At 37.3% G+C, this 13897-nt stretch overlaps 1 protein-coding gene across 9 annotated transcripts in view; it reads right to left on the minus strand.

Moving 5' to 3' along the window:
• Positions 1–13809, minus strand: part of LOC127946422 (protein 4.1) — a 39485-nt gene extending 25676 nt beyond the window's left edge. Inside the window, exons 1-2 of one of the 9 annotated variants that reach the window (XM_052542977.1) lie at positions 13733–13809; positions 9415–10618 (exon numbers count right to left, since the gene is read on the minus strand). In XM_052542977.1, coding sequence (XP_052398937.1) covers positions 9415–9577 — 163 coding nt within the window. In that variant the 5' untranslated portion in view covers positions 9578–10618; positions 13733–13809. Of the gene's footprint in view, positions 1–2201; positions 2330–8906; positions 9192–9414; positions 10619–13732 lie in introns of those variants that run through there. The other 8 variants (XM_052542982.1, XM_052542984.1, XM_052542981.1 and 5 more) reach the window with 8 other exon arrangements.
• Between the last annotated feature and the right edge of the window lie 88 nt (positions 13810–13897).

A 13897-nucleotide genomic window follows, 5' to 3' on the forward strand; every position in this document is an offset into this window, starting at 1 on the left:
GAAAAGACTCAAGATTTTACCATGTTTTTACCATAACTATATAATACACCACACATTCTCTACAGATCTGTGTTTATATAAGAAAAACAAAGACAAATTAATGTGTTTGGAGACAATCGTGTAACTCAAATCAAAACCCAAGGATCTAACAAAAGTCAAAGCCATTAATATGAAATAAATGTAAATTTTCACCTTGATATTCAAAATAAAAATTATGATTTTTTTTCATTGTCTCTATATTTTTAAGGCAGTTAAGCAAAAACAATCTCATTCCTGTTATGCAAACAAATATTATTTATAAAGTTAAATATTTATACATTATAGCAGTATTTGATGTATGGCATTTAATTAATGCAAAAAATAAATAAATAAATAAGAAATAAGATCATAATGTTTGAAGCCCATTTCTGCCATGTAATAAAATAATAAATAAAAGATAATTGATACATTTTATCTCACAATTCTGCCTTTTCATCCTGCCATTGAATAAAACAAGAAAAAGGTAATTGCAACTAATTTGGACTTTTCTTCTGAGAACTGCAAAGATCTCGCAATCCTGAGCGTGAAATTGCTAGGATAAAAGTCATAAATGTGAAATAAAAAGTCATAATTATCTGTCTTATTTTTGGTTCTGGTGGAAATGGGATTCATTTTCTTCATGAAAAATTGAATTCCTTTTTTTATTTTAATTTTGAGGTGAAATATGTGAGGTGATTCAACATAATATACCGTATAATGGCCTTTTGCTCTCACAGACGTTTCTCAGCACAAAGCCTTTAGAAATGCATGATAACAGAACAAGAACAATCACATAATCTAGGCCGAGTTTCAATCCCTGAGTGAATTACAGTCAGAAATAGAAGCCGTTCTTCAGTCTGATCTCAAGAGATGCTGCTAAACGAAGGCCAGACAAACACTTGCACAGTGTCAGCGCATGAGAGACTCGAGCACATCAGCATCAGAGAAGCTGCTGTCCATGGTGCTGATACACCTCTGATTCTGCCATCAACACCTTCACACTCCTGTTGTTACAGAGAGCAGAGCAGCTAAAGGTCAAGATATTCATAAAGTCACACTGCAGAACTGAGTACTAATGTTAAATCACATGAACTTCATATCTGCGGCGTCAGGGATCACGTCACACACTTTTCTACACAATATGAGCTGAAAGCAGCCGTGCAGATCACAGTCAGCTTACACTCAGAAATGGCTAGCAAGAATCACAAACAATACCAAGATTTGGTAAATTAACTAAACTCAGAAAAACTGGAAAACTGGAGTGGTATTTTACTGTAAAATGTACTGGAATAATCTTTGTTTTGCTGCTGTTAATGCATTGCTTAAATGCCATTATTTACACCCTGCATTTAAATAAATAATTCATGAACATTAAAAATGAATATTAATCAGCACTTCGGTGGGATTTCTATCATAACTGTAATTCTATAACTTTTTCATAACTCCCATTTGAACGTTTTCATTCTTAAAGAATCTTCGTTTCGAATTATGATAGAATTCCATCCTGATTTCTACTGACTTCTGTGTATTCCTCCTCATCGCGTCACGCGTCACCGATGAAGGGTACCGCGTGTGACGTCACGCCGGTGGTCCGCGTGCACGCGCAGGCCACACCCACCGCATTGCAGAACCACAAAAACCGAAAGCGGTACCGGTGAAGTTCATAAAGTCGCGTCACGTGACCGTAGAACCGCAGAAGCGCTATGAAACACAAACACATTAACATACAACCATAAAGACGCAGAGAACGCGCGCGCACGAGCGATTTCATGACAGTCACGCGCATGTGTTTCTGCGGTGTGTGTGTGTGTGTCATGATGACAGTCAATAAAATAACGAATACAACCCTATTTCTATGAATTCTGCTCGATCGTGGCTGCTGCTGAAGCACACAAACACGCGCATTAATATCTCTGCTGTAGATCTCCTGTCATTTCACCCGAACACACACAGAAGCACGAGACTGAAGCAGAATAACGGCAGTTTACCGGCTCTGAAGCTGCTGCTGCTTCCCGGTGCGCGCGGCGACAGACTGACTGCACACACACACACACACACACACACACTCCTACTGCGCATCACACACACTCACACACCCCTTCATAAAGGCGCACACAAACATAAACACACACATAGCTAGATGCACTAAAGTCTGAATGTGTGTGAGTGTGTGTGCAACTCACCGCGTGCTGTTGCTGCTCCGGTCGATGTGTGTGTGTGTGTGTCGGTGATCAGAGCAGAGCAGCACACACGGGGTTAAAGCAACATGCTGACTCATCACTAATATCTATAGCTCACTGGATGTATCTCTCACACGCGCGCACACACACACACGCGCGCGCACACACAGCAGATGCGAGCAGCAGAGAGTCTGGATGGAGTCCACACCTGTGGAAACATCAGCAGAAACTACAGAACACGAGACCAGATGAGACACAGCTGTCTGATTCATGAAGATAATCACAGATGAGGCCTGACTAGCTTTTTTAATCGAATAAACTGTTCCTGTGGTATTATGTGATAACAACTCACAATCTGACTGAAGAAATAAACACACATCATCCTGACATGCTCTCCGCTCGTCTCCCTTTTGCTCCTGCAACCGTCTTTCTCTTTCTCATCCAACACTGTCTGCTGTGCATGGATGCATTTCCCATCACACACACACACACACACACACACACTCCAGCAGCAGCAGCAGTCTAAGAGACGAGTGTTAATGCTCTTGAGTTCAGTTCATCTGTCAGTCACTCGTCAGACTGTCACTCTGATTGGCTGCTGTTGTTCAGAGCCTCAGGTTCAGCTTCTTTAATGAATATTTATACACTAATTATCTTCTGAGAACCGGTGTGTGAGTGCGGTGTGTGATCTCATTCTCTGCTCGGCTGCTCTGTGGAGGTCAGTCTGTAATCTGGAGCGTCTCAAACAGCTGAAAACATGCAGAAAGAAGCCAGAAGACCTGATGTGTGATGTGAAAATCAACATACAAAGTTTGAAAGAAGTCTCTTCTGCTCACCAGATCTGCATTTATTTGATCAAAATAGTGAAATATTATTCTAATGTAAATCATCTGTTTTCTGTGTGAATCTGTGTTAAAGTGTAATGTATTTCTGTGATGCTCCGCTGTATTTTCAGCATCATTCCTCCAGTCTTCAGTGTCACATGATCTTCAGAAATCAGAATAATATGATGATTTACTGCTCAAGACACATTTCTGATTATAATCAGTGTTGAACACAGTTGTGCTGCTCAATATTTCTGTGGAAACTGTGATACTTTTTATTTTTCAGGATCCACAGATGAACAGAAAGTTCAGAAGAACAGCATTTATTTGAAACAGAAAATAAAAAATAAATGTCTTTACCGGCACTTTTGATTAATTTAATGTCCTTGATGAATACAAGTATTAATTTCTTTCAAAAGAAATATCACACCAACCCTTAGCTCATGGATGTTAGTGTTCACTGATATAATGAGAGAGAGATCACAGTGTGCTGCTGAAGGTCCTCTGTGAGATCAGGGTAGAAATGAGCAAAGCTTTTATAGCATCAGCCTGAAACACTCCTCCATTAGAACAGAAGAGTGATGTGCTGACTGTGAGCGAGAGACACAGAGAGAGAGAGAGAGAGAGAGAGAGAGAGAGAAAGAGACAGAGAGAGAGACACAGAGAGAGAGAGAGAGCTTCAGCTGAGATCACAGGATCTTTAGCTACAAACACCAGTCAGTCATTATTACTGTGCAGAAATTACACACTTCACCATCAAACATCACACAGTGCAGAACAGAAAAATAGAGAAGTACAATAATGGAGAGAAAACACATACCTGACACACTACAAACCACTAACAACACCTTAGCCACTACACACACACACACACACACACACACACGGTTGTTTTTGTGTAAAGTGTGTTCATCCCATAGGTGTAATGGTTTTTATTCTGTAGAAACTGTATATTCTATCACCCTTCACCAACCCTACACCTAACCCTAACCCTCACAGGAAACTTTGTGCATTTTTACTTTCTCAAAAAAACTCATTCTGTATGATTTATAAGTGTTTTGAAAAATGGGGACATGGGTTATGTCCTCATAAGTCACCCTCTCCTTGTAATACCTGTGTCATACCCATGTCATTATACACACACACACACACACACACACACACACACACACACACACACACACACTCACACTCACGCACACACACACACACACACACACACACACACACTCACACTCACGCACACACACACACACACACTCACACACGCACACACACACACACACGCACACACACACACACACACACACACACTGCTGATGCTCTACTCTCCGTCTCGAAGCGCTCATGCCGTGTGTCCAGTGAGACATGGAGTGTACGGTGTGTGTGTTCTTGTGTGTGGAGTGTGTTTCTGATCAAAGGATGATGGAGATGACGAGCAGAAACAGTTCTGATAACACAGATTACAGCAGCTTCTCTCATGTGCCGTTCACTCTAAATGTCCATTACCCATCATGCATGATGCATTAACATCGAGTCCCGCTAGTCTGAATACAAATACACAGACGCACGGCATTGTGGGTACTGATGGAGTCACACACACACACACACACACACACTCTCTCATTATTCTCTGGGAGTCCAGATGAGTCCAGACCGGTGTCTCTGGAGGAAAGCAGAGGTCTGGAGTTCACAGAAAGCTGTTTTATCCTCTCAAGCCTCCCACGAGACCAGAAACCCCTTCACTAATTCAGACGGTCCAGACGGGACACAACACAAGAAGCTCACTCTCTCGATACACTCAGGTCATAAGAACTAATTGAACAACTATCAGGGACTCATTAAAAAAGCTCGGAAATCAGAAATAAAACACTGTTGAAGAAGGTTTATTCAAACTACTGCATGAGACGTTTAAAAGAGTTTCTCCAGGTAACACGTTACATACATAAACATATCAGATATTATAAAATCTAAAAAGCTTAATGAATAAAAATCTTCTTAAGAGTTTAAAATCAATTTTATAATTATTGTAAATCCTTTTATTGTAAAGCACTATGAAATTCCATGTGTATGAAGTGTGCTGAAGAAATAAACTTGCCTTGACTCATTTTATTTATTTAGAGTATTAATATTTTAGTATTTTAACATTTTCCAGTTGTTGTGTTTGCACTAAAACACATTGGAAAAAGGCATAGAAAAGATATTATATTGTTTGCTCTGGATGTTTGATTGGAAGATTCTGACTGGATCCAGTGTTTTAATGAAACTGATGATGAAAGCAGACGGAGTTCAGAGAGATTCCAGGTGTACTTCAGCAACACTTAGATACTAACCTAGTTTTTATTAATATTTTTAATAACTAAAAAAAAAAATCTAATTACACGTGCATCTCAATAAATGAAAATGTTGTGGAGAAGTTCATTCATTTCAGTAATTCAACTCAAATTGTGAAACTTGTGTATTAAATAAATTCAGTACTCACAGACTGAAGGAGTTTAAGTCTTTGGTTCTTCTAATTGTGATGATTTTGGCTCACATTTAACAAAAACCCACCAATTCAATCAAATCTCAACCAATCAGAACACTTCACATTTTTAGTGAATTGTTGGCCCTATGTATGTTAATTCACTGTACATGTGCTCAATACTTGATAGGGACTTCTTTGCTTAATTTCTGTCTCAGTTCAGCGTGGCGTGGAGGTGATCAGTCTGTGGCTCTGCTGAGGTGGTCTGAAGCACAGGTTTCTGTGACAGTGGTCTTCAGCTCATCTGCAGTGTTTGGTCTCTTGTTTCTCATCTTCCTCTTGACAATACTCCATAGATTCTCTCTGGGGTTCAGGTCTGGTGACCAACACCATGGTCATTTAACCAACCTGTGGTGCTTTTGGCAGTGTGGGCAGGTGTTAAATCCTGCTGGAAAATGAAACCAGCATCTTCAAAAAGCTGGTCAGCAGAAGGAAGCATGAAGTGCTCCAGGATTTCTTGGTAAACAGATGCAGTGACTTTGGTTTTCAACAAACACATTGGACCAACACCAGCAGATGACATCGCACCCCAAATCATCACAGACTGTGGAAACCTAACACTGGACTTCAAGCAACTTGGGCTATGATCTTCTCCACCCTTCCTCCAGACTCCAGGACCTTGGTTTCCAAATGAAACACAAAACTTGCTCTCATCTGAAAAGAGGACTTTGGACACTGGGCAACAGTCCGGTTCTTCTTCTCTTAGCCCAGGTAAGACTCCTCTGATGTTGTGTGTGGTTCAGTAAATCTCTCGACACGATGTGTGGTGCTCTTGACCCCTTGACCCCAGCCTCAGTCCATTCCTTGTGAAGTTCACTCAAATTCTGAATTGATTTTGCTTGACAATCCTCATAAGGCTGTGGTTCTCTCGGTTGGTTGAGCATCTTTTTCTTCCACACTTTTTCCTTCCAGTCAACTTTCTGTTAACATGCTTGGATACAGCACTCTGTGAACACCCAGTCTTCTCCATGATTGTGAAACCTTTGCAGGTGTTTTGAGTTGATTAGCTGATTGACATGTCATCATATTCAATGTTAAATGTGAGACAAAATCATGAAAATTAAAATAACCAAAGACTTAAACTACTTCAGTCTGCGTACATCGATTTATTTAATACACAAGTTTCACAGTTTGACTGAACTTTTCCACGACATTCTCATTTATTGAGATGCACCTGTAATTGTACTTAAAATTTTTGCGGTTTTATTATTTTTATATGTCTATATCGTTTATTTTTTATTTTTTACTCTTAGTTATTTTAGTATGAAACATGTTGCACTGGCAACAAGCTGATTATTTTAGGGTTAGGGTTACACACACACACTCTCTCTCTCTCTCTCTCTCTCTCACACACACACACACACACACACACACACACACATGGTCTTAGTCTGGTCTAGGTCTAACAGGGTCTGGTTCTGATCTGGATCTGCTATTGACACCAACATTGCAGGCCAACAACATTTATGGGAAGCAGCTGTTATTATTGTAAACTACAACTAAAAACCATTAAACACATTTGCATTAGTTGAAATAAAAAAGCCTCAACTGCTATAAAATAAGTTTTTATACAATATTATATTATTTTATTATAAAATTAATAAAAGATGAAAAAACTTTAAGTACATTATAACTTAAATATATGAGATGTTTTTTATTTATTTTAGTTATTAAAGTTGTTATCTTCAGTTATTTCAAAATGACTTGTTTTTGTTTAGCTTAAGTAATAGAATGACTAAACTTAATGAAAACGAGTAAATATAAATAGAAAAAATTACTAAAACGTTACCAAAAGTTAAAATGAAGAAAAAATATAAAACTAAATAATTGCAATAATAATGTAAAATATATTTTAAAAATGAAATATATAAATAAACTTGTTTTTGTTATTTAAGGTGCAAAGACTAAAAGTACTTAAATTACAAAAATTCAACTGGAAATAAAACTGTAAACAGACATTAAATAACAACAACAAACTCACTCAAAATTTAGCTATAGTTAAAATGAAAGAAGAAAATTTTACATTTTAAATATTTTAAATATATTAAAATTTCAATTTGTTTCAGGTACTATTTCATCATTTCTAATCTTCACTTAATTTACTGTACTAAAATTACTCAAAATCAAATGAAAAAAAAGTAGATTTTTTTAAATAAAAAAACTGAATAAAATGAATGAGCCTTTAACTAAAGCTTGTGAGACCTAGCAACAGTAACCGAGGGGTGGAGCTGAGAGGAGGCTGTGTTCAGCTGTGTTCAAGTTTGATATGATCAGGAACAGACGGACTGTAGACTCACTGTACACAGCAGAAATCACATTCATACAAACCCCGATCAACAGTTTACTCCAGCCAAGAGAAGCTCAGAATCCTCTGCAATTTATGCAACAAAAGCATCCAGAAGCTTCCATTCAAAGAAGACAAGAACTCACGAGGCGACAGACAGAGAGAGACAGAGACGGAGATATACAATACTGTAACTCAAATGTCATGCCAATAAAGCAACTTGAACTTGACAGAGAGACGAGAGGTTTGTGTGTAATCGCTGGCCTTTAATCCAGAGCAGATCTATCCGAGACACACTGGACAGAACGCTACATAAACGTTAGGATAAAACATGGAACGCTCTTATACCTGTATTAATATCTGATCATTCAATATCTGTAGAATCCTCAAAGTAAGTCTTTATATCCTTTAAATAACATTAGACAATAAAATAAGAAAAATAAAGATTTTAACGTTGATAGAATATTAAAAACCAATGTTCATACATGTTCATAATGTCCGATTTTGAGTGAAAATAAAGTTAGTACTTTATTAGAAAGTTTATGTAACCTTTAAAACAGAAGCTTCTTCTGAAACAGAAACGCTGGACATTTCAACATTCTCAGAATATTAAAATACATTTTCAAACATCTTGTGTAAAAATAAAGTTAGAATGTTCTAATTACGTTATAATTATTATATTATATATCCTTATTATAACTACGTCAAAAAAACTCAACATTTTACTGTTCTTAGAATATTAAAAGTAACATTCAAATAAAGTTCTATTTTCATAGAAACATTTGTGTCACTTTCAAAGTTCTAATCACGACAATAAAACTTGGACATATTAAAAAGAAACATTCAAATAAGGTTCAATTTGGAGTGAAAGAAACACTTTTATAATCTTTAAATAAGGTTTTGATCATTTTGACATTTCAACGTTTCGGAAACACACAGTTTCCATAATGCTTTTATAACCTACATTCTTTAATCTGGGGATTTACTGTCAGAGACTTCTGTAGCATTCATCATCTATATTTGGATCTGATCACAAGCAGTGCATGATGTTATGCAGAATAAATCCATAAACTCACCAGATCGAGGGTCATCCAGGGGTCCATCAGCAGGTCACGTGATGATTCAGAGGCCAGAGAGACACAGAGAGATGGTTTAAAGTGTGTGTGTGTGTGTGTGACACGGGAAACAGCAGAGGCAGACTCGGTCCGGACTGGAATGCTGTGCGCGTTCTGGAGCGCGCCGGACCATCTGTGGCGTCGGCCGCGCGCACAACATTCCTGTCCGGATGGAATCTGTCATTTAATATTCTCATGGCTTCAGTTACAGATATAAATAACCATTAACACACACAGTCTACAGAACAGAGAGAAACCAAATGTCCTGAAGATATAACAGAGAAAGAAACACTGAGGAAAACACAAATAAACCCACTAACGCGTTAATTAATGAGCGGAACAGCAGTGCGCGTTCAGGAGAGAGCTGTGTGTGTAGTGAATGAATGCGGGCGCGCGCAGCGGATCAGAGACACAGACCCCAAACACACACTGCTGTGAACCTGCGATGGATTCAGAGAAACGATCTCACCTCTGATTCCTTCACTTTGACACAGTGTCCTGAGGTCCTGAGGCAGTAATCCAGAGCAGATGAGGATGAGGATGAGGCTGGACCCGTGATGAAGATGTTCGGCAGCAGCAGCTGTGGATCTCCGAGCGCAAACGTGACCACACCCACTTATGATAATGAGCATGCTCAGAGCGCGCCCTGATTGGCTCACTCTGCTGTCAGTCAGACTGATGATAACATCTGCTCTTTCGTCTCGATTAAGAGATCAGACATCAACAACTGACGGAGAAACTATTTATATCAGCTTTTAATTACACTGTCAAAATGATTCCGAAGTTGTAGATGCTTAATTTACAAGATTATGGAAGCATGTTTTACATGCATTAAAAAAACAACAACGTGTAATTCAATTTCTTACTTGCTGCTCATTTGTAATCATCTATAAACATTTACTACAATTTAGAAATAAATAGATTTCTGGGTAAAATCACCCATGTAATCTGGGCGACAGTCGAATCACTTCCAGCTGAATGAATCTCAGTCAGATCAATAATATTCATGATGGGAATCAGTCTTTCACAGAGTCTGAATCTGATGCAATTCCTCTGAAAACCTTCCACCTAAAGCCTTTAATTCCTGAGGCATCAGTGGATCTGACAGCGTGACGTCCGTAAGATGGCAAATGTTCCTCAGAGACTGAGTCTGTCTCTTATAAAGCTTTATTACAACAGAGGAGCAGAGATCATATGCAGCATGAATAAACAGGAAAAAAGGTAATTGCAACTCTATATCTCACTCATAAACTCATAATTGCCAAATATTGATTCAGGGATGTCATCGTCCAGTTCAGTTCTGCTCAAACAGTGTCTGTGAAATCAAGCCAACAATAGTATTTGCCAGAAATTACGTTTCCCCAACTAAGCAAGCCAAAGGCGATAGTGGAGAGGAACCAGGTCTCATCATGATCCATTAGGGTTAGGGTCACCCGAGTAAACCAGAGACAGATGAGAGAAACACATGGCTCAACTGGTCGATGCACAGACACTCAGGAGAGAATCACCTGCACAGAAACACAATCTCACATTACACTCCCTACAGAAGCACTTTAAACCTGTCTGAGCCGCCAAATAACCCCAGAACAGAAGATCTCCGAGCTCATCTGCAGAGTCTGGGAACAGAAGTTTGGCTCATCAGTGTCTGCCAGAAATCTGACCGGAATATTCATCTGAAAAACACATAAACAGCTTTGGTTCTCCCTGGAGCATCTGTTGGACATCCTCATGTCTGGTAAATGATCAATTCCAGAGTTAAAAGCATCACCATCGAGCGAACAGAGGATATGATGCAGCTCAAACTCAATGCTAATCTGTTTTATCAAGCATGTAATCATATTTTTCAGCACAAATAAATTGAAGCATGCATCATTCCTGCAGAAGTGGAGCGATGGCGCTCTCTGTTGGACAGAGACACAGTTCAGGAGATAACATTCAGTTTAACATTTCAACTAATACTTTTCATTAAAGTCTCTCAAAGGACAGGATAACAGGATGATAACGACACAATAAACAGACAAATGTAGTTTAATTATATGATGTATGCAACAAGTGCCTATACTTTTATAATGGTTATGTTTTAAAATCATTGTGATGATGCGACTGTGAATCCACAGCAAACCAGAGATCAGTCATATGAATACTAGATAAACCAGATGAACATCATCATCATCATCAGATCTCCGTGTTTGTCTGGTTTCTCTCGGGATTCAGATCGACTCACACAAACTCAGAAAATCAGTTATGATCAAAGAGTCTCATTAATATGCATCAATAAATGAGTCAGTGAGATGAATGCAATATTGATCTCTGATTATGTCACTGACTTCATGCTAATGTGAAGATTTCTGTCTGTCTCTATTTCTCATAGTACATGAAGCTCACGAAACATGTAAAAGAAAAAAAAAGTTTTTTTCCATATATAAATATAATTAAATATCAACATTAAATATTCATATAATTAATTGTGTATTTTTTTTTAATTGTGATTATTTTCATGAGAAATAAAACAGTGTTATTACAGTTAAAAACTAAAACCTTATTTTATTTCAGCTAGTTGTCAGCATTTTTCATTTTGTTTAGTTAATGTAAAGTATTTAAATAACTAAAACTAAAGAAAAACTAACAAATAAAATGAATAAAACCTTATACACAATAATAAAAAAAAATTTAATTAAAAAATGACAAAACCACAACTAAAACAACATAAAAAAATCCAATTCAAAATATTAACAGAAACTATAATAGAATATCAATGATACTAAAATAACACTGAATTAAATATATTGAGCATTTATACCTCAAGATAATATCTGTTTATTTTTATTTACATATTATTTTTTACATATTTACATTATTATTATTTTAGGATTATTATTATATTTATATTTAATTATTATATAAATATACATTTTATTATATAAAATCATTATTATTTTATTCCTTATGCAATGCAAATATAATCCCATCTTTTTTCTCTTTTGAAGAATGTGTTGTAATGTGAGGTGAACGGGTGCCACCAGGCGGCGCTGAAGGATTCATCAGTTTCTGGGTGTATTTATAGAAGCAGCAGCCATTATTAAACTCTTCAGTGTTCCTGCTCCTCTGATGACTCTGTGCCCTCACTCACACCCATAATGCACTGCGTGCTCCAGACATCACTCTAAACACCAGCTGCATGCTCTCAGTCATCCATGAAAGCTGGGAATCTGTATTTTGCTGAACACGGCTGCAGTGCATGCTGGGAGAACAACAGTGTGTTTTGGCAGGGTTACATAAACTGCATTGACTGTTACATAATGCAATTCAGAAGTATGAGAGCTATTTTAAACCATCTTTTATCTGGAATCGAGGTGTTAACCCTTCGCTGAACATAAATAAACGGAGTAAACGCAGCTGTGATGAGATCTGCGGATGCTGACAGTGTTTCTGTGTTTCTCACTGGACTGAGATGATGAGATATTCTCTGACCGATAATGTGTCTGCTTTTATCTTGATCAAGCACAAAGCTTTATTTTCTGTCAAACACTGAACAAACACTGTGCAGTCATCAAACTGTCATCTGATTTTCATTCACAATCTCTGAAAGGTTGCAATTATTTCTCAGTCCTGATGATAATATTTTCAACAGAACAAAACAAAAAATCCCTCAGACTTACAGAGATACAGAATAACACTGAGACTGGACGCAGTAAACAATATATAATTAAAATTAAGAATTAATTTCGCTAACCCTAATATTAAATATATTTACCGTAAAAGCGAACATATTAATAATAATTATTACTTTTGTTAATAATATATTATCTAAATTGAACTCAGAATAAAATAGTATTATTAATATAATCATTATTTTTATTCCTAGTAATATATCAAATGAATGGATGTGACAGGAAGTTGAATCGAGATGCGAGCTGAAACCGTGTTTCACTGTTGGGGAACGTTACGTATTATTATATTACGTAACTGATTGCGATTCTCTGAACATGACGTCAGGACAGCCGTCAGTCAATCAATGGGAAACATTCTTTATTTGAAAAAGTACCTCTGATATTTTGTACATTTAAAAGTAACGTGTTACTTCACTAGTTTCTTGTAAAACGAGTACGTAACTGAGTGCGTTACTCTTGATAACTATTGTTTTGGATGAAGAACATAAAGTTCATTACATTTCTGGATTCGAGTAATGTATTGTAGTAAATGAAGTGATCTATCCCTTCATCTACACTCGCAGTTTCTGTTTAAACACAGAGAAAGCTGTGTTTAACTTGAAGCAGATCTTGAATGCCTCCTGCAGGTGTAATTATTCTCTCTAATGAGGTCAGACTCATTACAGCTCTGAACTAACAGCAGAAACACTTCACCTGAAGCAGAGCAAGAGCTGCAAACATCGCTCAGAAGCTCAGATGTGCTGAATAAAGCCTTTCAGTCTTACAGAAACAGACTTCACGAGTCCAAACACACAGAACATCAGCAGAATGTTCCTAAAGAGCTGAAGATCAGTTTCATATCTGAAGCATCTTCTGAAATGTTGATCTTATCAAACTGATTTTGTGTTTTAGACCAGATTTGAAAAGTGCATTAAAAAAACGTGCATTATGTCAATGGAAAAATTAAATGTACACAAAATAAAACGCTTTATATACAACTGCATTAAATTAACATATATATATATGTAAATTAAGATGCGGCATAGTGTAAGGCATGATGGGCCAAATCAAAGGTCTGGACATCTCAGTTTTTCTATTTTAGACCAACTAACCTCAAAATCTACTGATAATACTTACTGATGTTCTGGGGATTTCCCTCCAAAATGACGTCACTTCCTGTCACTGAGGAAGTGATTTTACAATGGACCGACAGGGAAAGGATTTAAAAGCAAACATGTACGGGGAACCCACCTGCATTCACTGAGTTTATGACTTAATTAGAAGAATCTGATGGTTCTTTTA

This window comes from Carassius gibelio, chromosome A24, assembly GCF_023724105.1.
Source record: "Carassius gibelio isolate Cgi1373 ecotype wild population from Czech Republic chromosome A24, carGib1.2-hapl.c, whole genome shotgun sequence".
Taxonomy (NCBI): Eukaryota; Metazoa; Chordata; class Actinopteri; order Cypriniformes; family Cyprinidae; genus Carassius; species Carassius gibelio.